At 42.0% G+C, this 25,645-nt stretch overlaps 1 protein-coding gene across 1 annotated transcript in view; it reads right to left on the bottom strand.

Annotated features, from left to right (window-relative positions):
* NRG2 (neuregulin 2) overlaps nucleotides 1-25,645 on the bottom strand; it is a 172,181-nt gene that overhangs the window by 23,191 nt on the left and 123,345 nt on the right. Inside the window, exons 4-6 of the mRNA XM_062587389.1 lie at nucleotides 25,382-25,447; nucleotides 13,361-13,481; nucleotides 1,513-1,571 (exon numbers count right to left, since the gene is read on the bottom strand). Coding sequence (XP_062443373.1) covers nucleotides 1,513-1,571; nucleotides 13,361-13,481; nucleotides 25,382-25,447 — 246 coding nt within the window. The remainder of the gene's footprint in view (nucleotides 1-1,512; nucleotides 1,572-13,360; nucleotides 13,482-25,381; nucleotides 25,448-25,645) is intronic.

Genomic DNA, 25,645 nt, shown 5'->3' with positions numbered 1-25,645 from the left:
TTTATATCAGGTTAAGAGATCAAAATCTAACATTTTGTTTTGTCATTTTAGAAAGGAGCTCAATTCGAAGTTTTAGTCTGAAAGAATAAATCAATTGAGATTTCAGCTTTGGAAGACTTTCAAAACTTTTGTGTTTCAAAGTTTCCAAGAATTTGGAATGAAAGTCAATGTAAAAACATTAAGCTTTTCCAAAGGACTCACAAAGCCCATTTGCGTCTTGTCTATATATTCTACAGAAGTGAATTTAACAGCACTTGCCAGCTATTAGCACATGATAACAAGACTCCTGCTATTTCCAGTTCTGGATGAGGTACTGCAAGATCTAAAGAGAAGCAGGAGAGGAGGTACTGGCATCCACAGAGATCTTATGGCAGCAAAGTGGCTTTCTCTTTGGGTTCACAGTAATTAAAGGCCCTTTATGCAACATTTTTGGTGGTTCAAGTGACCAGCATAGAAGCAGGGTGACACACAGGATGATCACTGTGGCTGATCTCCCCTGCTGTAACTATGGGCAGAATGTTGTGCCTTGTTTCAGGTCAGTCCTTACCTGCACAAGGATCCCCCTAATGCTGGGACTGTGTCTGAATATAGACTTGGCAAAAATTCTCCCTTGAAGGAAGTGTTTCCTACAAGCAGGGCATCTCTGAAGACCTAAAGCCTCTGGGAACTTGGAACCAGACACTATAAAGCACTAAATGGAGAGGCTCTGGTAGTATGTAGATCCACTGAATAAGAGGTTATGGAATTGGTCACTATAGGTGCAACTATATATTGATGGCTGTCCGACTTCCCCAGGAGAGATAGGAACACTTCTGTGTCTGGAAGGAATACAATCTGAGATGTCCAACTAGGAGATTTTGCTTGTATCCTGAAGGGAGGGAGGAGGAGAGAGGCCCTGAAACAGTGGCAGCCTCCAGAAGGATCTCTGGGGCTCCGCACATGCACCATATGCCCTGTCCAGACCTCCAGGAGTGTTCTAGAATTTGACTCTAAGCTAGCCTCCTAAAACGTAACCTGCACAGTTTGGCTTAGCTTCTGGAAATAGGAACACACACCTCAGAGGAAATTTCAGCACAACCCTACCTATGATTTCCCAGTTGGTACAGAGACACTCACTCATCCCCTGTGCAAGAGTCAGAGGAAAACTGCAAACCTCTTGCATTGCACAACATTTTCCATCTTGAGACAGTAAAGCTAGCAGACACAGCTTTTTATAGAAGCTGTTCTTGCACAGCCCAGTGCTCAAACTTGTGCCTTGCTTGTATTTTGCATGAAAAGAGCAAGAAACATCATGTTCAATTGTAAATAAAATCAGAACCCATTCCAGCAGATGGGGTGATAACAAGAGCCCTAATTCTCCTCTTGGCAACTGCCACAGCTCCTCTTAAGGCCAAGCAGAGCTGGAAGTGCACAAGACAGGAACAGGGCTCTTAGAAAACAGAAGAACCTGCTTTAAGGACATCACACAGAGCAACAACAACCAGGGAAAGAGGGAAGTAGAAAGAGACATACTGGAGAAGCTGACCATTGCGAAATGCTGACACCGGTCTCCTGTGAATTCGATCGGACACCTACCGGAAGAAAGAAAACCAGAAAGAGAGAAACAAGATAGCAAAATGACATCCAAACAGACTGAACTGAGGCCCCTTCTGATCCCTTCCATGACACCTATCCATCTGCTTTCAGCCTGCGCCCTTACCTGCATCCCTAAGCCCTAGCCCAAAGCTGACACCAACAGTCATCCCTGACTAGACCACTCTACATCCAACGCTGTGCCCAGGAGATTTTAAGTAGTGTGGTGCATTTTTTGTCTTCAAACATACTTTGCTTAGGATCTGGCATGTACAATCGCAAAGGCAGTTTCTCCAAACATCTCTGTCCGAAGAATCCATTTGGACATCTGGAGGGGGAAAAGGGGAGAAATCACAGAACAAGTCTGGCACCATTCTTGAGGCTAAGGTCAGAAATTAAAAGTGCATTGTGATGAATGGAAAAAATAAAGTTAAAGGCTTCACACGTATATTTGCTCTGTGCTTCATTTTAACCAGGCACCTGTAATGTTATTCTAGCTTTATTTTTTGCCTGGGTCTTCAAGCAGCCAGCAAAACCCCTCTTTTCCTCCTCTGCCTACCTCCTTCCTTCTCACCTGTTGACAGAAAGATCGAGATGGGCTGGATACTACTTTCAGAGACTCTCCTTAGAGTCGCTATCTAGAAAGACTGGCAAGAAGCACCACAGGGTGGTGAGCAGCTGCTGAGGTGACAGTGAGCAGTTGTGTATAGCAAGCTTCTTAAAGTTATTATACCTAGAATGACACACAGGAGGTTCCAGGGAAAATTGCTGTATTGCTGTTAGAGAGAAGCAGGTGACAGAGTCACTGCTAACACAGAAGAGTTTCTGTGTTAACAGAGAGAAAAGGATAGAGAAGAAAGCTGAACTGAAACAAGTCCCCCATGCTACACAGCTGCTAGGCTCTCACAGCCTATCCCACCTGCAGTTATTTTGCAGTTGGGACGTGCCAGCTCATCAGGTACTGATTATACATGAGTGTGAGGCTGTTGTGATAGGGATTGTGCCTTAGTGATCAGGCCCACAAAGTATGTGCAGCTCATGAGTTAGCTCTACAGACAGCTCCCAAACTGTGCCTGACTCATGGAGCTCAGGGACATGGGCAAAAGTACACAGGGAAGCTGCTGAATCCCCCAGACTTGCACTCACTGGTGTAACATCAGTCCAGGAGGAGTGCATGACTTCATCTGCATGTTCTGTATTCCGATTCATTGCAGATGCAGATGAACTTCAAAAAGTTAAGAGTTGGTCTTTCCACTGTGAATGGGGAAATCCTTCTCCTCAAAATGCTGATGTCTATCCCTCCCTTTCCATCCTTTCTCCTGGTTTCCCTGGATAATTCCTGAAAGTTATTCCTATCTTTCTTCAAGTCCTGACTCTACCTGCATTTCCTCCAACTGCATATCTCACAACAGACTTCTCTCTCTCTCCTTGAGTTTAATAGAGTTTTATCATATTAGCCAGAGTTTTAACATCTGTTTTCCAACTTCCTAGGGCAAGGAAGTTGACAGCTTGACTGCAAGCTCTGTATTTCATATACCTCAGATCTGTCTTGCTCTTAGCTGCCACCCACAAGATGATTCTGTCCCAGTCTCTCATCTAGGCTGAGGTCAGCCTGACCCCACAGTGTTTGGTAGGTCCCGGCTGGTAAATAAAGTAGAGATGGAAAGATACTTCACCAAAAAGGACATGGACCAGAGGCCTGAGCTTGAGATCAATGGCTTAGGTCCTGCTGACCCATACTGAAAGATAAGAAACAGCTGGAGCAGCCTTGGTACAGTGTCAGACAATTAATCCCAACTTGTGCATACAGCTGGGTGAAGCGGGGCATGTCCAATTCCTACGTATTCACTACCAACCTTGTGTGGGCAGCACTCGTGCTATGCTCACAACATGAACAGCATGCTGAGGTTAAGGAATTGGACAATGGAGCAGCTACCTTCTGGGATAACTTCCCTTATATCCGTGCAATCCCACCAAGAACAACGTGGCTCCTACCAGTCAACAGTCATGCTTTCTTTTAGGCAGACTGCATGAATTCTGTGCACTTTAACATCTCCTGCACATGCATTTTTATTTGCAGTGGCTGCATTCTTAGTGCAAATCTGACACATTCCTGTCTCCCAAAGTGTATGATAATGCCTGCTCTCAGTCTACAGACATACAGTAAGATAAGGAGAAAGTGATGGTTTTGAACTCTGCAATGTTTAATATGATCATAGCTATGTAGTTCAAAATCATGTTGGTAGATTAATTCTGTCCTGCTGCTTAAGGGCTATGGCAGCACTTGTTGCTCTTGTCAGATTTATGTTTAGATGGCATGTTATGGATACGCCACTTCCATGGCAGTATAAAAAGTCAAGAAGAGAGCTGAATTCCTGCTTCTCTCTACTTGCTTAAGGGACCACTGGCAAGGTTTCTAGCAGCTGGTGAGTTGCTTTGGGGAGGAGAGGTAGAAAACAGAGCAGAAATCTTCCCAGCTCATTATGGCTGGAACACACACTGATCTGGGCTACAGATGTACCTTCGAATCCAGCACAATCCCAGATGCAGTAGAAGTAGTCAATAAAAGGCTGCATGATCTCTCCATCCTATCTGCTATACTCTCTACTTCATTCCCTCTACAGCTTCAACCCCATCTTTGTTCATATCTATCTTTTCCTTAAGGAGGATATTTTCCAGCTCTCCAAGGCAGGGTGCCTCATATCCAGGGGGCATTACACCTGCTGTCCCTTTCACAGAAGAAAGTTTTGAAGGGCTCGCATGACTGAAATGGTTTTAGCACTTAATTTCCTGCTGGTTTTCACTGAGGTTTTGGTAGGTCTGCATTGAGCAAAGAAGCTGATGCACAAAAACCATCACAGCACACAACCAACCTTGCTTTTTGTGCTAAAAAACATCAGTTTTCTGGGATCTACACTGACCCCCATGTGGGAATGTGCTGGGTTATTTTCACACCACAACCTGCTGAGAGAGAGCTTGAAAGCATGGCTCTGCATAATGCTTCATTGCACTTTCTAGTCTTACACTTAGGTTCCTCAGGGTCCAAGTTACTTTTGAAAGAGAAAATTTGACACCCTGGTCATGCAAATAGCTTTGAAAATTTCACTCCTTTTTTCTAACTCTTGAATATTCATTCCAGGGAATTCAGAGACACATACCAGTAATGTCATTTCAATGCCAGGGTCCCCAGGTATCCACCAAGGAAACCCCAGCAAAAGGGTTACCATCAGACATATGGCATGCAGACCATCCCTAATATGAAGCAGAGGAAGCTGGAGCTGGGAAATGGAATGAAGAAAAATGCCCCTTTTGATAATCAAAAAGAAGAACTTGAGGCAACTGGGACAGCCCTGGGAAAGCATGACTTTGAAAAAAAATTAGAAGACTGAACTGAAATTTGAACAATTTGAACTAAACACCCAAAGCAAAAGGTGTCTTTCCAATCTACTTTGAAGTTCATCAATGACCATCAATAGCGTCATGCCTACTTATGAACTTACTAATAGCATCTTCAAGGGCATCCAGTTCAGCTCACAATGTGTTGCCCCTTTGTCTGGGGTCTGAGATTTCAGTTCACATGTATTTTGTGACCATACTAAAGGACCTCAAGGGTCCTGCTGCATGAAGAAAATGTCCTACCCACCTAAGAATGTCTGAAATGAGCTAAATCTGTCTCAGGTACACATCCATAGGATGTGGGTCAAGGCTGGAACTTGAATATTACTGCAGCTGCATTCCATTAAGGAAAGCCTGAAAACTGTGAGGTGGTGAAGAGAAATAGAAGTCAGAAAAATAAATTGTTCAGAAATGAAAAACAGAAAAGTGTCAAAGAAGCTTTGATGCTATTGACAGCTACCATATAGCCCATCCTCAGATCTCTACCATCAGCCTAGTATGTGAAGGGAGAAGAGCTTTCTAGACTGAAGGCAGCAGATAACAGTCTTTCTTGTATTTAGGACAGCTCAGGCTTTTCATCTTTACTTACTAGTGAATTAATATTGGGAAAAGCGACAGCAAAGAACATGAGCACCTTCTGTGACCTCCCAGTCAAGCACACAAACTGACAAGACACCCTGCTTCTTAAGCACTCACATGCAGAAGGCCTGGTTTGTGAGTCCACTGAGAAGCCATGTATGCCATTCTGGTTCCTTTAGGCTCTGATTCCTAGGAAACAAGGTTGCTGGCAGCAATAGCAACATGCTATTTGAAAGCATGCAGTGCTCATGGCTTATTTTTTTAGCTCTCTTGCAGTCTTAGGCTAGTGAAGGTGAAGATTATTCGTTATTGCTATGTCTCCAGGTGTGACTTCTAGAAAACACATTATGTGCTTGACACACAAGTTCCTCATTTTGGACAGGAGGAGCAGATGGAAAGCAGTCCTTCTGGATGCAGAATCTACAACCTATGGTAAGGGCTTGTGGGCAGGACGTTTCCAGTGGCCAGGCATGTGGCCTGAGGGACATATCTGACAGTTAAGGCTCACTAAGGCTATCATGAGTCAGGAGGTGATATTTTATCATGATGTCCATTTTACTGAATATCTGAACCTAGCTCAAATGGCTTTAACTGACTGTCCCAACCAGAGTCACTCCTTTGAAAGCTCTTGTAGGATCTGCACAGAAGGTGGACTGTTCCCACAAATATAATCCATGGATTCCCACGTCCACTTGCTGGCCTCATGGAGGCCAAACATGGTTCTCCTCAAAGGGTAAGGGAAGCGGGCAAAATTGTGTCTGCATGGACAGTCCTAAGTAAGGAAGCAGTAAGCTGCACCAAGCTTTTGAAAATTGTACCTTGTCCATTCCCTAGATTGTGAGAAGAATACCTAAACCTGCCCTTGTTTGACTCTATCCCTCTGTGCCTAACCAGCTGTGTGAAAAGTAAAAAATAAATAAATAAATAAATAATTTTTCACTTGCCACACATGAAAATTTGCTACTTGCAAATGTCATTGATCAAACTGGTCAGTCAGATTTTTCTGTCAAATTATTATTGTTGGAAAAGGTTTGATTTCTTCACTTTTGACCAATTCCTTGAGCCTTTTTTTCTCTCCGCATTTCAAAAATATCCATTAAGTTCTGCTCTTTGGCTCAGGATGAACTGCAGTTAAATATTCACATGGTTAAAAAAAAAAAAAAAAAAAAAAAAAAAAAAAAGATGATCAGCCAAATAAAGCATTGTAAAAATCACAATCTAAAATGATTTGAATGGTCTATTTCTATGTTGTTTGCAGAAAATATGTTTTACATATTTTCTATGTAAAAATAGGGAAATTTTGACTTCTTGTCCTGAATTAAGGAAGGGTAATAATAATTATTAATTATTCTTTGTTACTATGCATTAATGGTATTATTATTATATTCTTGCTGGAAGGAAAAATCTTTCTGAATAGCTGTTAATGTAAATTTTGCAATGACTGTCACATTTCCTTTGCTCCCCCAGATCTCAATAAAACTATGCCAAATTTAATAACTCTCATAATGCTAAAGAAGAATGTAAAAGAGCAGGTGCCTCAATATAGCAGGGTAAGAGTCTGTAGCAGAAAGACACAATGCACTGCAAGAAGCAAATGAAGAAATGTTTCAGGCATGTTGCTTATTTGTGTGAAGAACTGAAAAAGAAGACTGTTCTGTCATTGTCCCCTGGCCAGTCCCAGATGATCAGGCACTGGAGAGCCACTACAGTTTGGACTCCACAAAACTGCTGATGGCAAGAAAAGAGAGCAACTTGAATAAATACGGAGGCCTTATTCAGGGCAGCTATTCAAGGAACATTTGCTACACAGTGGAGTCCAAACTGTACACAGCTTCTAGGCTCTGTGAAGACAATAGCACAGCTCCAACTGAGCTTAACTGCTGCAGGATCACCTTTCACATTCATACAATTCTCAATGGTCTGCAATACTGATATGCACATTAAATAAGATGCATTTAACAGGATGTATAGAAGGGCCACTTGAACCCAAAAAGTAGCTGAGCTCATCATCCAAGATAACAGACATACAAAACCCAATGAACTAGCCCTGGCTGGTTCAGAAGATATGGAATAGGATGTGGAGATTTTCACCTCTAGTTCAAAAGTAGCTCTTTAGCACACAGTGTCTCAGTATCATCTAAATACCACTAGCAGCTCATGGTTACAGATATCTCCTGAAAGGGTCAGTTCCCTTGCCTTCCATGAGTGTATACCATGGGACACAACAAGCATAGAAGATCCTTGTAAATAGGCTGCTGTGTTCAGGGCTGGATCGTATACTCCATGAGGATTTCAAGCTAGGGAAAGAAAAAGATGAAGAGTTGCATACTGTTTTATTGGATGGCCTGAGGGAGTGGGTATTTGGTGGTATGATTCCTTGAAGTGTCTAGAAAAGGTAAATGGACTCAAGTATGTTGGGTGTATTTGAGGGTCAAATTTCTCATAGCAGAGCTCAATTTTGGAGTGCTGACAAAATGCCAGAGACAGTCCCATGTTCAACTTAGTTTCACATTCTGAGTATCATGGGGATCAAATCTTGATTGAATATTTTGCAGTGCTACTGCTGCTATTCAGAAGTCTCATACTATTGCTTTTTTGGACAGAATTCCTCTGCCTGAATTTCGGCCATATGAAAATTTAAGATGTCCAGACAAAGGCAGCTGAGAGACCTCCAGAAAGTGTTTCATCTCATACTAAGAAAGATGAGCTAAATTGTCATTTAGAAACATCAGTCCTTCTCTACTGATGTCAGGTTGAGTCTAAACACTTCACTCAGACTAGACCCCTAATTTTCAGGTAGCTACATATTAAGAAAGAGAAAACCCACTGTAAATATTTTTGATCATGAATTCAGGTACCTAGAACTAGGTGCTGCAGCCCTCGTTACTCACTTCAAAGAGCGTTTTAATTTTCAGAGAAGTTGCAACTCCCCTTAACAAAACTACTAATATATGCATGCCAAAGTGACATATTTGTCGCTGTGCAATGTACACCTTCTCCTGACTGCACCAGTAAAGTCAGTGAGAATGGTGCAAATTCTAACACCTTAGGGTAGTTGAGCCATAGGCATGAGTAAGCTGTGCTGCGGGGAGGACCATGGCTAATGGATCAGCCTGATGTTCACCCCTTCAAAAGGTAGTCTGGGAAAGCATAGGGAAGCTGGAAATGTGACTAACTCCTCAGAATGCTCTTTCCCCTTTTCTGCAGAAATCTGAGGGAAACAATACACACGGGGAACAAAAGCAAGTGGGCTTCTAGGAAATTAACACTTTTTTTAAAAAAATAAAATGATGATTTGCAAATATTGAATAATTTAAAAGTGTTTTTTTGGTTGTTTATTAATTTTTCCTTGTTTTTCTCATTTTGTCTGAAATCTTCCAGACTTCTGACCTCATTCCCTAGTGTAACACAATGCTGAGAGACAAAATCCAGAGAATCTGTTTACCTCTTAGTACCTGCACATCTTCTAAGCATCACCTACCCTAAATGCTGGGGCAGTTGCTCTATAAAGCTCTTTAAGTGTTGTTGGCAGAGAAAGTTGGCAGAGAAGGACTGCAACAATGACACTTGGCTTTGTTTCTGTGTTTGGCTAAGAAGATCCCAACCATAGATGATGCTTGCCAACACCTAACTGGGAAAAAGAGCATTACTGCTGTGACACACATGTTAGCACAACCCTATGGGGCCTGACATCAGGCAATAACAGCTTAGAGCAGCCCTAAAACTTCTCTAAGTAGCGCCAAGAACTCAACAGGATCCAGGATCAAGGATAGGCCTACATAGAGATCAGATGCTATTAACTTTCCCAAGGATTAGACTCAGCTGGACACAACCAAGTCATATCTCTTCTACATCCCAGCCCAGTTCAAAGGCCTTGCATCTTGGTTTTGTGTGTTGTGTGTGTTCCTTCTGCAAACTCCGAAATTTGCTTTATCCAAACTCACAGCTTCCCTACCATTATGGTGAAAAAATGGTCTGATTTGTAAGGCCTCTCTGAGTAAAATAGTCTGGAGAAAGGTTGAGAAATTTTTCCTGTGAACAAGAGCTTCGGTCTCTCTAATTTACTAATATTGTTGAGTCAATTCTGTATGTGTGTGGTTCAGTAGTTTTCTGGGTTTGTACTGAAAACATGCAGTACATCTGATGCAGACCACACTTCTCCCATCAAAATTCCACATAGTCTGTTTGCAGAGTGAGGATGACAGGAGAGATTGCATCATATCCAAGTTTCATTTGCAACTAGCATGTATAGAATTTACTTCAGATTAAAGACTAAATTATGCAAGCACACTCCAAAACAGGACATGCCTTCTGGAACAGTTCCAAATCTATTTCGAGCTCTTCCCTGGTGATGAAACTGCATTGTCCATAGTCTAGATGAACTGTATTGAACAGGGATGGATACAGTTGCATATAGGCAAAAGCTGAGCTGTTGTTTATTCTTCAAAATTTGAAAGACCAGAAGGAATAAATTGCTGGAGTATAATAATAAAAGGCCAGCTGCCAATTTAGAAAATATCTGTAACAAATCAAGTACGAACCACTTCAGGGAAATAAATCATCTGATAATCCAGCTGTCTTTGTTACTCCAGAGTGCCAGGGATAACATGTACAGAAAGAATCTCCTATGCTTATGGACAGCTGCAAACAATGAAATCCCGTCCTGGAAGATGATTACAGGATGACAGCAGGTAGTGAACAAGAAGAATGCTCTAAAACTTTTTATTTTTCTGATAAACAGTTCTCAGAAGGATACTGAAAAGGCTGATAGCATCACACTGTGCCAGGAGTGCTAGAATCTCCTTTGTATGCTGAGAAGCAAGATTGCAAGGTGGGAAACAGTGGAAATAGGCGAGGGCTGACTCTAATCAGGAATAGCTAAGTGGGAACAATGTGTGGATCAATATGTCATTCCTGGCTCAAGATTTTCTTGTGGCTCTTTCTCAGTCTCTGATTCCAAAGCATTTAAAGAGTCTGTGCGCAGAAGGGCCTACCAATGTCCTTCATGACCAATGTCTCAAAAGCAGGGGTTGCTGGTGAGACAAGGCTGACTCCCATGTTACAGGGTTGAGAAATACAAGTCAAACTCTTCATTGTTATCTCCTCTCCTAAGCGCTCCTCTGAATCTGTATCATTGCCTCTTTCACAAACTGCAGCAACAGATTTCCTGTCTTGGTGAAGTCATGAAACATTTCAGCACCTTGCTATTTTGCAGAGAGACAAATCTGCAGACAGTTTATCCATCATCAGCCCTCACCACAAATCTTCTCTTTTATTGGGAAAGTCATTTTATGGGAAGTGTGATGTTCATATGATCAGCTCAAATCCTTCCACTTTCCTCAATAATTAACTACTGCCTTTTGGAGACCAGAAACTCTAAAATATACCAGTTTAAAATCCAGCATTTCTTATTTCCAGTCTATGATTTAATAATAAAAAACATCCAGAGAGACTGAACATCCAAGTATCTCCTCAAGCAACAGGAGCAGAAATGATTGTACTATGTGGAAGGAACTTGTGTCCACCTTGGTTCCTGTTAACACAGAACTGTCTTTTCAGTCAGACAAATAGTGACAGTGCAGACCTTCAAAGTACCTTACTTTGGGTAGTACTTTACTGTCCTTCATACACACCTTTGTTTTTTCATACACACCTTGTTTTTAACAGCTGGTATGTTGGGACTCATTAGAAAGAGAAATCATTTTACCATCTGCAAGTAAAGAATTATGACTTTCAAATGATATGAAGTACTTATATCTGTTTTGCTTGGCACATAAAATCTTGAAGGAATTCATCTTTGAGCTGCCCCTCTGTTCATCAGTTATCATAACAGTCTGGTTTGAAGGTAGACTTTTCCTAACAGGGCTAGGAACTGATCTAGCTAGATCAGTTCATCTTCTGAAGATATGCTACCATGTACATCCTTCATTAGGAATAATGGTGCCTAACCATCACACCTGTGTATGGCAAGAATTCAGGTAATTCTTGCTTAGAAATCATTCTGATTTGTAAAGTCTTGATCTGAATTCAATTTTTTCCCCAAAGAAATAGCTTTTAAATCAGTGCTTTGGGTTCAGCACTTTGCTTAAAGATAGGCCATGGCATCTAGATCCATACTTTGATCCACACACTCCTGCAGGCTCAAAGAACATATGGATTAGATCTAAGGCTCAGTCCTCCCCAGCATGGAAGGACTGGAACTACTAGTGTTTCATGCAGTTGCAGTTACCCTAGAATAGTGGCTGTGTGATTGATCAGACAGAGCTTCTGTATATCCCTATGGCCAACACTGGAAGGATACAGCAAGATAAACCTACAGAGCCACTCAGAAGTCAAAGACAAACAAAACTATTCTAAAACACAAGTCTCTAGTAATCTGGGCTTCTCTTACTTTTCATACATGGGAAATATAGAGGACCATAGAATCTGATTTCTGTCCTACCCTATACTTCTTATGGCTGAAGAGGCAAGCCAGAGACAACTGGGAGACACCGTTCATCCCATGTCCTTTTCTAAGACACTAGATCCTGCACTGGAAAGTAAGAGTGTAGGAGCTCACCAGAATGCATTTCCATTTGGCCCTTTTATAGATGGGTAGAGCTATCAGGGAAGCATTTATTTAGGAGAGTTGTTGGAGTTTGCTATTGCTTTCTGCCAAAATAACAGAGTGCAAAGTGCAAACAAAGTACTGGAAGAAAGGTGCTAAGCTTAACCCAGCCCACAGCCCTGCCAGGAGAGGTAGTGGTTCAGTTCATATACATCCTACAAGGCCTGAGAAGCTGAACTGCCTACTGAACATCACACCACACAGTGGTAGTGGGATTGGTTGATATCTACAGCAGTATATGCCTTTTGCAGTACCTCTCCACAGAGAGGTGTTCGGGCCAGGCAGGAAGCAATCACTCAACTCTGGGCTTCTATAATATGAACACAGTGATGCCTGGATCCCCAGGTGACCTCAGGTGTGGACTGCATTCATTCAGTGAAACTCCTGAGCTCATTAGCCTGGCTGGGTGCTGCCTCACATGGCTTCAGTGGCTGGGTTTTCATTCACATCCCACATCAAGTGTTGAGGGTGAGCCATGAGAGGCTAATGGGCTTTTTAGTTGTGACAGGTTTGAACCAAAGGTGAAAGGCCCTCACATCCTTGTCCACATCGCCCAGACTGTGCAGCCCCACTTTAAACTCTTCAATAAACTGTGTTTTAAGGATGTCTTAATATGTATCCATCCTCTTTTTTGGCAGGCTCTTGCAGGCATTTGAAAGGGGCCTTAAACAACCCATTGCCTGCCACTGAGGAAAGCCTGAAGTAATGAACAACTGCTAAATCCAGTCCAGGGCCCACGAAGTGGAGAAAGAAGAGGTAAAAGGCAGGCCTCAGCAAGGAACCCCTTAAGCTTATAGAGGAGGAAGGTGGATGTGCACCACAGAAAACTCCTCTGCTCTGAGAGGAGACATGTCGGCTGGAAACAGGTAGCTTTGAACCAGCTTGGGGAGAACAAGAGGAAAATGCAGGTTCACGATCTCCTCTGATGCTGCAGAGGAGAAAGGAAAGAGAGAGAGAGGAAACAGCAAGGACAAACATGTTCTCAGAAAAAAGGTCAGGAAAAGTGAACTGTGACATTCACACAAAAAAGAACCTATGAATCCTTCTTCCCCCACCCCGACCCTCTGGATTCCTTCTCTAAACCTGTATAGCTCTAACTGCAAATGCTAGAATTTCAGAGCCAGCCTCCTCCTGCAATTGCACAGAGATCTCCTCTCACCCAACCAGGTAATTTGCATGTTGACAACAAGAGCTACACTCACTTACTTGCAAGACAGCTGATTAATCCCTTCGATGTAGTAGCATACCCCACCATTGACACAATAGGACTTGGCTGTTTCGTTGCATTTTCTAGCATGCCCAGACCAGGAGGAGAGAGTCGTAGTTACTGCAGGAAAAAAAAAAGACAAAAAGAAAACAAAAAACATACACACACATATACATAAAAAGGATATATTGTTACTTCCTCTGTTGGGCAATTCTGGTTTCTTAGATGACTTTGAGGTAGTTCATTTGCCAAAGTAAAAGCCCTCGAGCGGCAAACCTTAATCTCTGCTTTTAGACCAGCATTCAACTCTGCAGGACCTGAGACTAGACCTCTTTGTGCCCAATAAAGGTAGGTAAGCAAGTGAGGAGTTCAGAGCACACCCTCCTCCAAGTAATCAGCATGTCAGGACAAAATAATTGCTTTGGCATTTATGTATGGAAAAGTACCCCTTTCCCAGCTCACCTTGTCCTCCCCTTACACATTTTTGAAATTTTCATTGATAGGCAGGCAGGAGTTAGAAAGCCTAGAAGGTGTGTTGCAGAGTCACAGAATTACTATGGCATGCTGCTAAGACTTGATTTGCATCATGATATTGGATCAAGATCCAGCAACACTGAAGGGGACATTTCAATGTTAGGAAGATGCTCCATGGCTCTGAGAGGAAAGTTTTTCAGAAGCAAATGCCCTCAATTTGTCCCAAGAACAGGTCCAGCACAACCAGGAACAGCATCGTCTCTCCCTACCCTATTTCTGAGTATTTTTCTGTCATGCTCTAATGGGGCTACCTGAAAAGATGAAAGAGGAACTCAGCATTTGAATACAGTCAGCTCTGGTCTATGCTAAGAGGAAGGCAGCCAACATGATTGACACTTCCTAGGATTCAGATGCTTTTTCAAATTTAAATTTCTTTCAGAAGAAAAGCTTTCTAGGTACATAAAGTGGAAATTAAACTGTCAGCCTTCTGCACAGTTTCACTGTAATACTTGTCTCTGAGTGACTCGGTCAAACCTACAGCCGAAAACAAAGGGTTTCCATAGGCAAGACAAAGGCTTCTAGGAGGGGAAACATCTTTGGTTAGAGTAACTGATAGAGCTTACAAAAACAGACCAGCTTTCAGGATCGCAAATCCAGCTTCACATCAACAAAAGAAGAGCTGGGTGCTCAAAAGCATCTGCTTTTTCCAGCTGAATACTTGATCTCATTGAAGATATTCCCCCTTCCTGATCTACCAATCTTGTTTATGTCCTGACATAGTTACATCTCCAGATATGTGACTACTACATATTTTCCGGCATCTTTTATGCTGTGCTAGCAGTTTCTAAGAAGGGGACCTCCTCTAGCATATTTTCAAAAAAATGAACAAAGCTCAGTGAAAGGTTAGTGACTTCAGACTGACTGTTGAACATCTGCCATGCAGTAATAGACCTATCACAGGGTAGGATGAAGGGCTCCGCATGGGACAACCATCTTCCCTACTGGTTAGAACACTAGGAATAAAACAGAGACCATCTTGAACAGGAGTCAAAGGAAAAAGCTGAGCCAGAACTAGGCAGGACACAATCAGAACCACAAGGGAGGAAATGAGGTGTGTCAGAGCCTGCTTTGGAGAGAGCTGGGCTGCTTCCCACACCTCAGGCAGGCCCTGTGCCCATCTTGCTTCTGCAGCAGGCTCAGAAGCTGTGGTGAGTACCAGCTGTGCTGTGTCAGACTGCAGTCTCACCACAAGAGCCAAATTTTCCATTCTCATACTCCATCTCCTAGCCCAAGCCCTGCCAGGTAAGTCATGGCAACCATAGGCAAAGGAGGGTTCCCAACAACAGGCACATCCCAGCACCCTAAGAAGCCCCTCATGTTAAGGTGATGCATGAACAACCAAAAGATTGTTCTGACTCTCTTGCTTTAAGAGTATCTCTGACTGCATGAAATCCCTCTCTCCCTGAATAAGCAATTTCATAGAATCATAGAATCAGTAAGGTTGGAAGACACCTCTGGAGATCATGTAGTCCAACCCCCATGCTCAGCAGGATGACCAAGAGCATGTTAGACAGGGTTGCATCCAGGCCGGCCTTGAATATCTCCAGAGAAGGAGACTCCAGAACCTCTCCAATTCGTTCATCCTGTGCACAGCAGCAGTAACCTATACTGATACCGGCATGCAGTTCAAGACAGAATTAAGTCTACTTTTTATTTTGCTTCATCTAATGCATTGTCCAATCCCATAAGAAAGACAATACCACCCTCTGTCCGTGACAAAGCCTAGGATATGCGCTCAGCAGAGTAAAGTCTTCAGCAGAGACTGAAATGCAGATGATACTGTGATGAAAAATGGCAGCTGTCCTCATAGGTCATATAACACCAGGTATCTGAGAGCAGTATGTGCAGAGCAGTGCACACCTACTACAGTGAACCCTGTTTTTTAGGACAGTAAGATGATTTGATTGCACCACCAAAAGAGATCCTTGTGAAAAAAAAGCTCAATGTTTCAATACGAAAACTCCCAAATTTCTGCAGGGAAATTCAGTTCCTCCTTCCAATTAAGGTTAATGGGAACTAGAAGCCAAAATCATCATAATCAATTGGTAACCAGTTTGTACTATTTATACCTCTGCAGTACAGAGGCACATTACTCTTAAGGCCAGGGGAGAGGGAGGAGGGACTGGTTCAGGACAGAGGGGCTTTAGGTGTGTGGTAGCACTTGGAGTTTCTTTGCATGTATTCACCTTTATTATTGCTTGATCCAGCCACATAAACCAAGACTTAATGCCAACTGACATTTAAAAACTGAGCATGAAAATAAAATCCAGTCTGGCAGCATGCATTTCTATCCCAGAACACAGTCAGAGCCAGGCTTTGCTTGGTTTTCAGCATGTACTTTTATGGGAAACATAGGATGCAGGTCATAGAGGCTGCCAGGCTAGTACAAGCTACCTGCTTTGTTCTGGAGCTCCCTTTGGGCTCCTCTGGGCCAGTTTGTGAAGGCAGAAGCAGCAGCAGAGTACTGAATGGTCTGCCAAGGAAGTATAAAAATGGCAAGGGAGCAGGTAAAATAGGAAATCAACAATGGCCCCTTTGAGCAGTCCCGGAGTACTGCTTGGCTGGCACACAGTTTGGAAGCTGCAGAAAGTCACCCATGGGGTGGCGTTTGGTCTGGGTTGCTTGCTGGTCTTTATTAAAGTGCATTAAAACTGTACAATGGATGGATCTCTGTTAACGCTCTAAGAGTCCATTCTGATCAAGAAGCACTGGCACTTTAGGAACCAAAGTACAAGTGCAAAAAGAAAGGTACACAGAAAAAGCAGAAGCACAGCCTGCAGAAAGCCATCCCCCCCTTCAAACAGGTAATTTATCAATTGCTAGAAAGCAATGATCTGTGGCATCCATCTGGAAAATTCTCTCTCTGCAAAATAAATCATAAATCCTACAGGAAGAGAATGTACTGTTGAGTGGGTCTTCCAGACAGGAAGGGAAGAGGGTGAAGGACAGTGAGGGAGGAATGCAGACAGAGCCAGGAACCTTCCAATAGAAAACACCTCAGATAAAAATGTACCCTTTTTGCCAGAAAAGATGGATTGCACTGCTGTGCAATGATGTGATACCAGACTGGATTACAGTATTGATGAGCCAGAGATTCCGTGGGATTCTCACAGAATCACACAATCACAGAATGACTGAGGTTGGAAGGGAGCTCTGGAGATCATCTAGTCCAACCTCCCTGCTCAAGCAGGGTCACCTGGAGCATGTTAGACAGGGTTGCATCCAGGCAGGTTTTTCAGTATCTCCAGGGAAGGAGGCTCCACAACCTCTCTGAGCAACCTGTTCCAGTGCTCTGTCACTCATATAGTAAAGAAGTTCTTTCGTACAGTCAGGTGGAACTTCTGTGTTTCAGTTTGTGCCCATTGCTTCTTGTCCTGTCACTTGGCACTACTGAAAAGAATTTGGCCTCATCCTCTTGATATCCTCTCTTAAGATATTTGTATATATTGATAAGATCCCCCCTCCAGCTTTTCTTCTCCAGGCTAAACAGGCCCAGCTCTCACAGCCTTTCCTCATAGGGCAGGTGCCCCAGTCCTCTAATCATTTACATAGCTTTACACTGGACTCTCTCCAGGTTCCATTACCGAGGAGCCCTGAATAGTCTCCCAGGAACCCTTTTAATCATCTGATTAAAATATTTCATTTAATCAAATAAGAAAACCTGACTTGAATGAGACTTGGGATGTGAATGTTGTGTACTTCTGAAAACAGAGCTGTCAGCAGATCTATTTCTGACAGAAAAATGCATGGCTGATCAGTTCTCCTAGGAATATGTTATTAACGTAGTTATCTTTTAAATCCTGTTTTCTGCAAGGACAGTGTCTTTTCTCCCGAAGAAGCACAATGTATTTTAAAACTGAATCAATATACCTACAGCCAATTTGTTAGTATCAAAGATGCAGCAAAAGCTGAGAAAAAGAGGCAGTCAGCCCAAACCCCATTTGAGAAAAGGATGTCATGAAATATAGGCCATTAAAGAACAAAAGTCAAGCTGAACTGGTCAAATCAAAGCTTGTCTTGCCTCTGAGAGTGGCCAATATCGAATGTCTAAAGAAGGGTATAAGATCAGGGTGAGCATACAATGATAATTTTCTTATACCATCTAGGAGGAGCAGCTCAGAGACTGCCTAAGTCAGCCAGAGTGGCTTTATATTTAATAGTCTTTGATGGATTGCTCTTCCATGGATGTATCTAGGTGCTGTTTGAATGAATGCAATCTTCTAAAATCCATAATATCTGCGGCAAAGTTTCAGTGTTATACAGACAGCATGTAGGCATGTCTCCTTTTGCTTCTTCTTCATTTTTTTTTTTTTTTGACCTATCCTTTCCTAGGTGCTGCATCAGAAAGATGATTATTCCCCAGTCATTTTGTCTATTTTTTTTTCTCATTGTGGCATTACAGCCACAGTCTGCCATCTCTGTCCAGGCTGGAGAATACTGATCTGTTTGTTAATTTTTATCATATAGAGCCTGAGCACTGCTGCAATCCTTTTTTGGGCCATCTGGGTTTACTATTTCCTTTTAGAGATGGTGAGACAGAACTGTGGGCAGATCTCAAGGTACAGGCCAGGGATGCACCAGGGTCTTTATATCACTCTGTTTTGTTCTCTATTGTATTAATAATCATTCCTAAGGTCCATTTTGAGTTTTGATCCCTGCTGAACACAGATATTTTTCTTTTGCAGAGTAGCAGTGAGTCTGAGCCTGCCAAGGTACCAGCTTCTTATGAATAGACTGGTGAGCTGTCTGCAAAGCTTAAATGATGTGCGATTTATAAGATTAATTCATGTGTGTATTAAACATTGTCCTTATTGACTGAATGAGTAACAGCAATAGTAAAATCCCCTTCAGTCTCCGAAGAGTTAATTAATGCAGCTTGGACCATAAATGATACTTTATTTTTCATGAACTACAGCTACTGTCGCGTAAAGCAGGGAGACAGTGATGGTTTAGACCTGCTTTTTACTGCTCCTTTTTTTCCTTTAAATAATGTTGACTGGTGGGTTCATAGAGTACAAACACTTTACTCTCTCAATATTTAGACATTCAGTTAGACAAATGAACTCAGCAGCTCAGAGAGTGTATACAAATTGCCTACTCTGTATATACCTCATTTACTTACTGATAAAACACAGAATTGCTGAGGTTCCCCTCAACCTAGTTCATCCTACCCCTTGTCAGAACATGTATGAAAAGATGTCTGGCCAAGCTTTTCCTTAGTTGTAATCCTAGAGCAATTCACACTAAATCCATGATTTACACTGATTAATATACTGAGGGCTTGCTAATCCTAATCATTGTCTCTGTGGGACATTTTTGTATATCTGGCATGGCACTCTCTTCTCTTAATAGACCTGAATGGAGCCTGGATGCTCATCATCAGCTATCTGAGAAACTGAAAGTACTTTACCTAAAATCATAAAAGCCTGTCCAGACTGGGGCTCATTTGGCAGTGATGGTGACTCCAGAGTTAACATTCTGATCCAGCATGTTTACTCATTTGGGAATGTCCTAGTATTCACCCCTCCGTTTTATTGATATAGATCCTGCTGGAACTACCTTCCCAGTTCTTAAGGGGATCAATAGCTGCAATAGAAATGCCAGACTGCAGGATACTCAGCTCAGAGCAACATATCATTGATCAAAACAATACACATCTTCCATCTTCACTGTCTGGGTGTCTCAAAAAGAAGCCAGTTTAAAGGTTTCTGAGCACCAAGGGGACTGCTTGTTTCTGTAGGATGTGTAGCTATTGCATATTCCTACATAAAGCTTTCAGTCGCGTCTCCAGGCTGATCTCTCCAGCTGTACAAAGCTGCACTTCCTAGCCTTTTCACTACCACCAGGCTTCCAGAAAACACCTAATAGCACTGCAACATTTTATTTTCTTGAATAGTCATAATCAATTGTAAAAGCTACAACATGATACTTCAACGAGAGGACTTGGTTTACAATGTAAAAAACCTTTAGCAGGGCCACTGCCAGCATGCATACTTTGCAGGCAGGACAGCTGAAGCCCACGAAGTGAAACATCATGCCAGGGTCAAACAACAGAGTCAGAAAGGCAACTTAGATCTCCTGGTAGTATCCTGCTCTAACCAATAGTCATACAGTCTTTTCTTCAAAGGAATGATTCAGGATCCCTCTAATACCATATGCCATGCCTCCTGTCTTCCGCTTTAAATGGCCTGTCTTTACATAGAATTGCAAGTAGTAACACAACCTACCCTTGCTGCAATGGTTACTTCAACAATGAGACGTGTGAAAACTGAGTAATGAACCTGACCTGATACCAAACAGGCATACCACAACTCTCTTTGCAGATGGACAGTGAGATCTGCAATATATATACCTATATATATATATATATATATATATATATATATATAGGTACTATAGGTGTATATATATATAGGTTCCTATAAATATATATATATAGGTACCATGCTTGTGTGCATGCATGCCTCACCCAGTTATTAACCACACCTCCAGCTGTGGACCCTAACTTTAGAGTTTAAAATTATCTGAGCAAAGGCCACGCCAGGACTTATTTTCAGTCTAGCATTAATAACTGGGCTGTCTGCATAGCCCTTGGCAGAATGACTCACATGTGTTCTACCTTTGCTCTGGGCTGACTGGACACCCTTTAGCTACAGACCAACAGCACCATGCTCATGTAATATTGTCAGCTCTAGGAGAGCATAGTGCCTTTAGACTTGAGAGACTTGGAGTGAGCAGAAGTTTACCTGCAAAATAATGTGCATAACTACCATGATCAATCTAAAACAGCATCCAGTAAAGGCCATTTCAGCATGGACTTGAGGAGGATGGAAGGAATTAGCTGAACGTTATTCATGTAGCACATCTTACTATGCTGAGGCTTTGATTCAACTAGGTGATCACATCACAGAAAAGCCGTTGCAACCATGGCCCACCAGGTCTGTCTCATATGGGAGAGAAAAAGTCCCATGATGGAGAAAGTAATGGAAACATTCCCATTATCAATCATGCTTAACACTGGAGAGGACAGTAAAATGGGAGAGAGAGTGTATGAATGAATCCAAACTGAAAGGTCTATGCACGTAGTCTAAGAACAGCATGAAGATGACAGCTATTAAAGCTGTGGAATCAAACTGAAGAGCTAGACTTAACTGGAGAAAGATGGATTTTCTCATCCACCCTCCCAAGTCATCTTTAAAATGACTTCAGGGAGGGCTTAGGATCCCCAGTGGTTGCAGTAAAGGCCCCAGATATCATTCAGAGAGTCCCAGCTTTCATTCAAGTGCCTCACAAATTATCCACAAGTCCTCATGTTTCCAGTATAACTCAGCAATCTCTCTCTCCTGCCCTTTCTGTCTCCTTGGTCTTTTCATCTGATCTCAAACCCAGCTATTTTGTAGAGCACCCGTAGAGAGAGATGAGATAGCCCTGCAAGCACTGCCAAACCTACACAGGCTGGTAAAGCAAAGAGACCCAATCAGACTAGCTAGATGATGTCTCAGGCATAGAACATGAACTACAGTCCAATAAGCAACTGCAGTGATGTACATGTTGGTTCAGAGCACCCGTTCATGACTAACAGAGTATCTTGTACCTTGACAGTATCAAAAATAGTACTTCCTCTACCCAGCTTATATTTTATTTTATCCTTAAGAGTACATCCATTTGTCAAAGATGAGGAAAAGGACTACAGGACAACTCAGAACTCAACAGCAGAGAACAAGCAAAAGAGATTACCTCACGTTTTCAGAGATTTCAAACATTATTTTGACTTTTAGAAATGAGATTTTGATAAGGTTTCAGTATGTTTGTCCTGCACAAACTTTTCATTTCAAAATGTTCTACAGATTGCTCTGATTCTTCTCTACATTTTTGTCTCCATTAAACATTTCTAAACTTTGACATTAAATTTCCTGTTCTGTTTACCAATCAGGTTTGTAGCCACAAACTCGTGAACCTTGTTTAACTGCTTTGGGCTGCACAGTGATGGATTCCCATTACCATTTAGAGTACTCTGGAGTAATTTCTGATGTTGAAATGAATATAAATGACCTTTCTCTCTGCATCAGGGCATGTGATCAAGTTAACCCATCTTTGCAAGTTCCTACCTGTGAGCTGAGCCACTGTAACCACCCAACTGCAGAATCTTAGCCTGTGACAAATGTACAGTACGATTTATTTTAACCCTTCTTCACTATAGACCAGGCTATTACAATTATCTCATACTTACTGGGCTGAATAGGCATAATCTTTGCTAAGAGTAGTAAGACAGCTTCTCTTCTGAGCCCAAGTGCTTTCTGAGGAGCACAGAGAGCATTATGCCGGAATGCACCTAGGACATCTCTACTTTGGCAATGCTCTGAAGCAAGCATATACTCAGAAGAAAGTGTAAGAATGTAGTACCATGCCAAAATATGCACTCATTTTCTCAAACACCAGAGATTTCTTTTCTGAATCTGACTGTCAAAGTCCAATTGAATCATGTGGACCAAAGTTTGGGTTAAGATCTATATTACACCTCTGTGGCCAGGCTAGCACTCTTCCTACTCCATGGCCTTGCTTGGTACATCTGCTAGATGGCTTTAGCTTATCTGAAGTTATCCACACTGCTAAATGAAGCTGAGTGGGATTCCAGACCATGCAGATGCCCTGTAGTGGAGGCAGCAGGAACTCCAGCTCTCCCTCTGGCAGGTCCCAGGTTGCATCCACATAGTTGGAATCAGGATGAAAGGCAGATTTTGATCCAGATACCTCTCAAAATGCAGCACAAACAGATCCTATATCACCTGAGTGCTTTGTTTTTGGTCACAGACCCAGACTGGTATGGAGACTGTCTCTATTTAAAAATACCATGGGAGCCTGGGTTTCTCCATACTGTCATGATGGCTGCCATGCCTGTACAAAGCAATATCTCCATCAAAGGAAACCACAGGCCTTGCTCCAGACAACATGTAGGCAGGGGGAGCAGCAGTTGGGGAAGAGAATCCATGCACACCATAATGACAGTATAGATGCAGACAAGAACTTGTGGTACAACCCTGCCTCCTTGTCCTTTGATTAATGGTGCCATGTGCCAGGAAAGCACTGGAAAGTGTTGAGATGGAAAGCAGTGTAACAAAAAATATGCTTTCAGAGAAGAAAGTTACCCAAGAGCAGAATGAGAACTCCTTGGAAATCTGGATCGCAATTTCAGTACTCTCATCTGATGTCCAAACCTGCTGTATGTCAAAGTCCAGTAAGCAAAGATACAGCAGTGCCCACATGTCTGTGACTCCTGGAGAAGGAGAGGAAGGCAGGAGTGACTTAGGACATGATAGCATTTGCTGGCAGCTTCACTTAGAGGTGTTAAAAAAGGCTTTAAATTGCACTCCAAGGGGGAAGTATGTGACATCCCACTCCTGTTCCCAAGACAGAAGTGGAAAGGAAGATTAGACCACCTAGAAAGAAACTAGGACCTTCATGGAAAATGCTAGTTAAAAACTCATACACCAGGAGCAGCAAGAAGATGGCAGGGGAGGTGGAGAGGGCCATGGGGCTATTCAGAATGAGAATGTCTCCTTGTCCAAAGAAGCTAGCTGGGCTGCAGAGAGAACACAGTGAGCCTCTTAAGGTGCTGGGTCTTATATCATTGCAAAACCTGCCTGGTAATGTGCCTGCTTTGCACCAGAGCCATAGATCAAACATAAACGTAAAGTTCCATGAGTGAGGCACTTTCCTTTCCTGAGCAAACAAGTATCAGCTCACATGGTGCTTTCTCCACATGATGTTTAAAACCTAGTAGATCATTTAAAGTCTTTTACTGAAACAATGAGAGTTGGGACAGCCTACAGATGCTAGACAAGCTTTTAAATACAGGTATTTAAAAGAAATGCAAGAATTTTACAAAAATGAGGTATTTGTAGCTTTCCAGATCATCACATCTCACAATAACTTCTTGACTTCCCTTACATACTATACACACGTGCAATTCTATGATAGATCAACACCGACTACATGTAAAAATCAAGGGGAGTATGTGTTATTCAGGTAACATTTGTGAGACATCAGAAAAAAGGAATGTAAAGGAAAAAGCTAGTTACAACTTTAACTCTGGAGATTTTACCGTCTCTTCACTTCAGTAAGAAAAAAAAAAAAAAAAAAAAAAAAACAGACAATAAAGGACGGCAGTCCCACAAAGGGAAAAGTTTCTCCAAAGTAGAAACTTCCATACAGGCCACATAGCATTTTTGCAAGTTTCTTGTCTATTGTCAAAATTCTGCTTTCAGTGAAATCAGCATATATCTAAAGTGATAAATATATAGCATGAATCTATGCCAGTGAACACAAAAGCAAAATCTGGGAGAAAATGGTGTGGTCGTTGTGTTAAAACTGCTACATCTCAATACAAAGTCAGCAGTATACTGGATGGCCAAGCACAACACAAGAGTAAACTTTCAAGTGTAATTTTATAATGAGGAAAGCTGTTAAATGATACCTGGCCAGTGCCTTACTGTGGCTGAAATCAGATTTCCTTTAAAATCATAAAAGATTCAGTCTTCCAAGAAGAAAATGTCTGCATTAAATCTGCAAGGCAGAATTGTCAACACACAGGTACAGCCAGCTATGTTGTCAGTTCTGGGCAGGAGCAACTGGAATGGAAATATAGCACAGATCTTAAAATAACTGCCTTGTCCAAGGCTCATTGGGTGTACGCTCATTTAGATGGGATCCTGATAGGCTGTCCAGCGTGCTGACTGTGTCTCGGTTGTGAAGTGTCACTGCAAGTGGAGAGATGCTCCATCATAGAAATAATTCCCTGTACCAGAATGAGTTGAACTCATGGCCAGGCACTTGGCTTCCAGATTTGCATTCCTATACATCACTCTCTGCTTTGACTTTTATGTTTGTGTGTCTATTTTCTACTCTGCTCATGATAACCCAATAGAAAGCAACACTAAAGCACTTCCACCAAATGAAATCAAATTAAACATTTCAGGAAAGTTGTTCCTGACTTCTGGAAGCTTAAGAGAAAACCCTGATGACAGGGTGCAGCCATATTTTCAGCTTTTTTCTTACGACTTATGCTCAGAAGACTCATGTCTCTTTCCTTGTCTTTCCTATAGCCTCTTTTGTTTTTCTTATCTATACTCAAAAGAAAAAAAAATAGCCTAAACCAAAAGCTAACAAGTATATCTTACCACTTTCAATAAACCCAGGTATTAAAAGACCTGGTAGTGCTTAAAATCTAGCTGCTGCTTTAAGTAGCATATTCTTCATGTCACCATTGCAGTAGTTTTCATCTCCCTCTCTCCAGGTTAGACACCAGCAACATAAATTGTACTTTTGAAAGATTATCAGTAGCTTTGGAGAGAAGAAGAAATTAGAGAGAAGTAGAAATTAAAGAAGGTTCCAGGAGGCAATAAAACATTCACACAAAATGTCTTGTAAGACCAAAACGAATAAAGGAAAAGAAACTATATGGGGGCAGTAGGGGGAGAGGTACTTACACTCTTCTTCCATAACAACTATTTTAGTTTCTGAGGCTGGTAAGACTTGTGGTGCTTTCGTTGTTCCTGGAGAAATTAAGGCAAGAAAGTAGTGAACAAAATATCTAGTCTGACCTAAGGGTGGGCTTAGCTATTGCAGGGAGGAGGATGAGAGATGCTTGGTGGCACAGGCTGGAGAAGCTATGGACATGTTAGTACTGGTTAGAATATACTTATTTGGATAATCACGTAAAAGAGGCAGATAAATGAGTGTTCCTGTAGGAG

Source organism: Rhea pennata, chromosome 14 (genome assembly GCF_028389875.1).
Source record: "Rhea pennata isolate bPtePen1 chromosome 14, bPtePen1.pri, whole genome shotgun sequence".
Classification (NCBI taxonomy): Eukaryota; Metazoa; Chordata; class Aves; order Rheiformes; family Rheidae; genus Rhea; species Rhea pennata.
The sequence above is the reverse complement of the archived record's forward strand: the minus strand, read 5'-3'. Positions and strand labels throughout refer to the sequence as shown.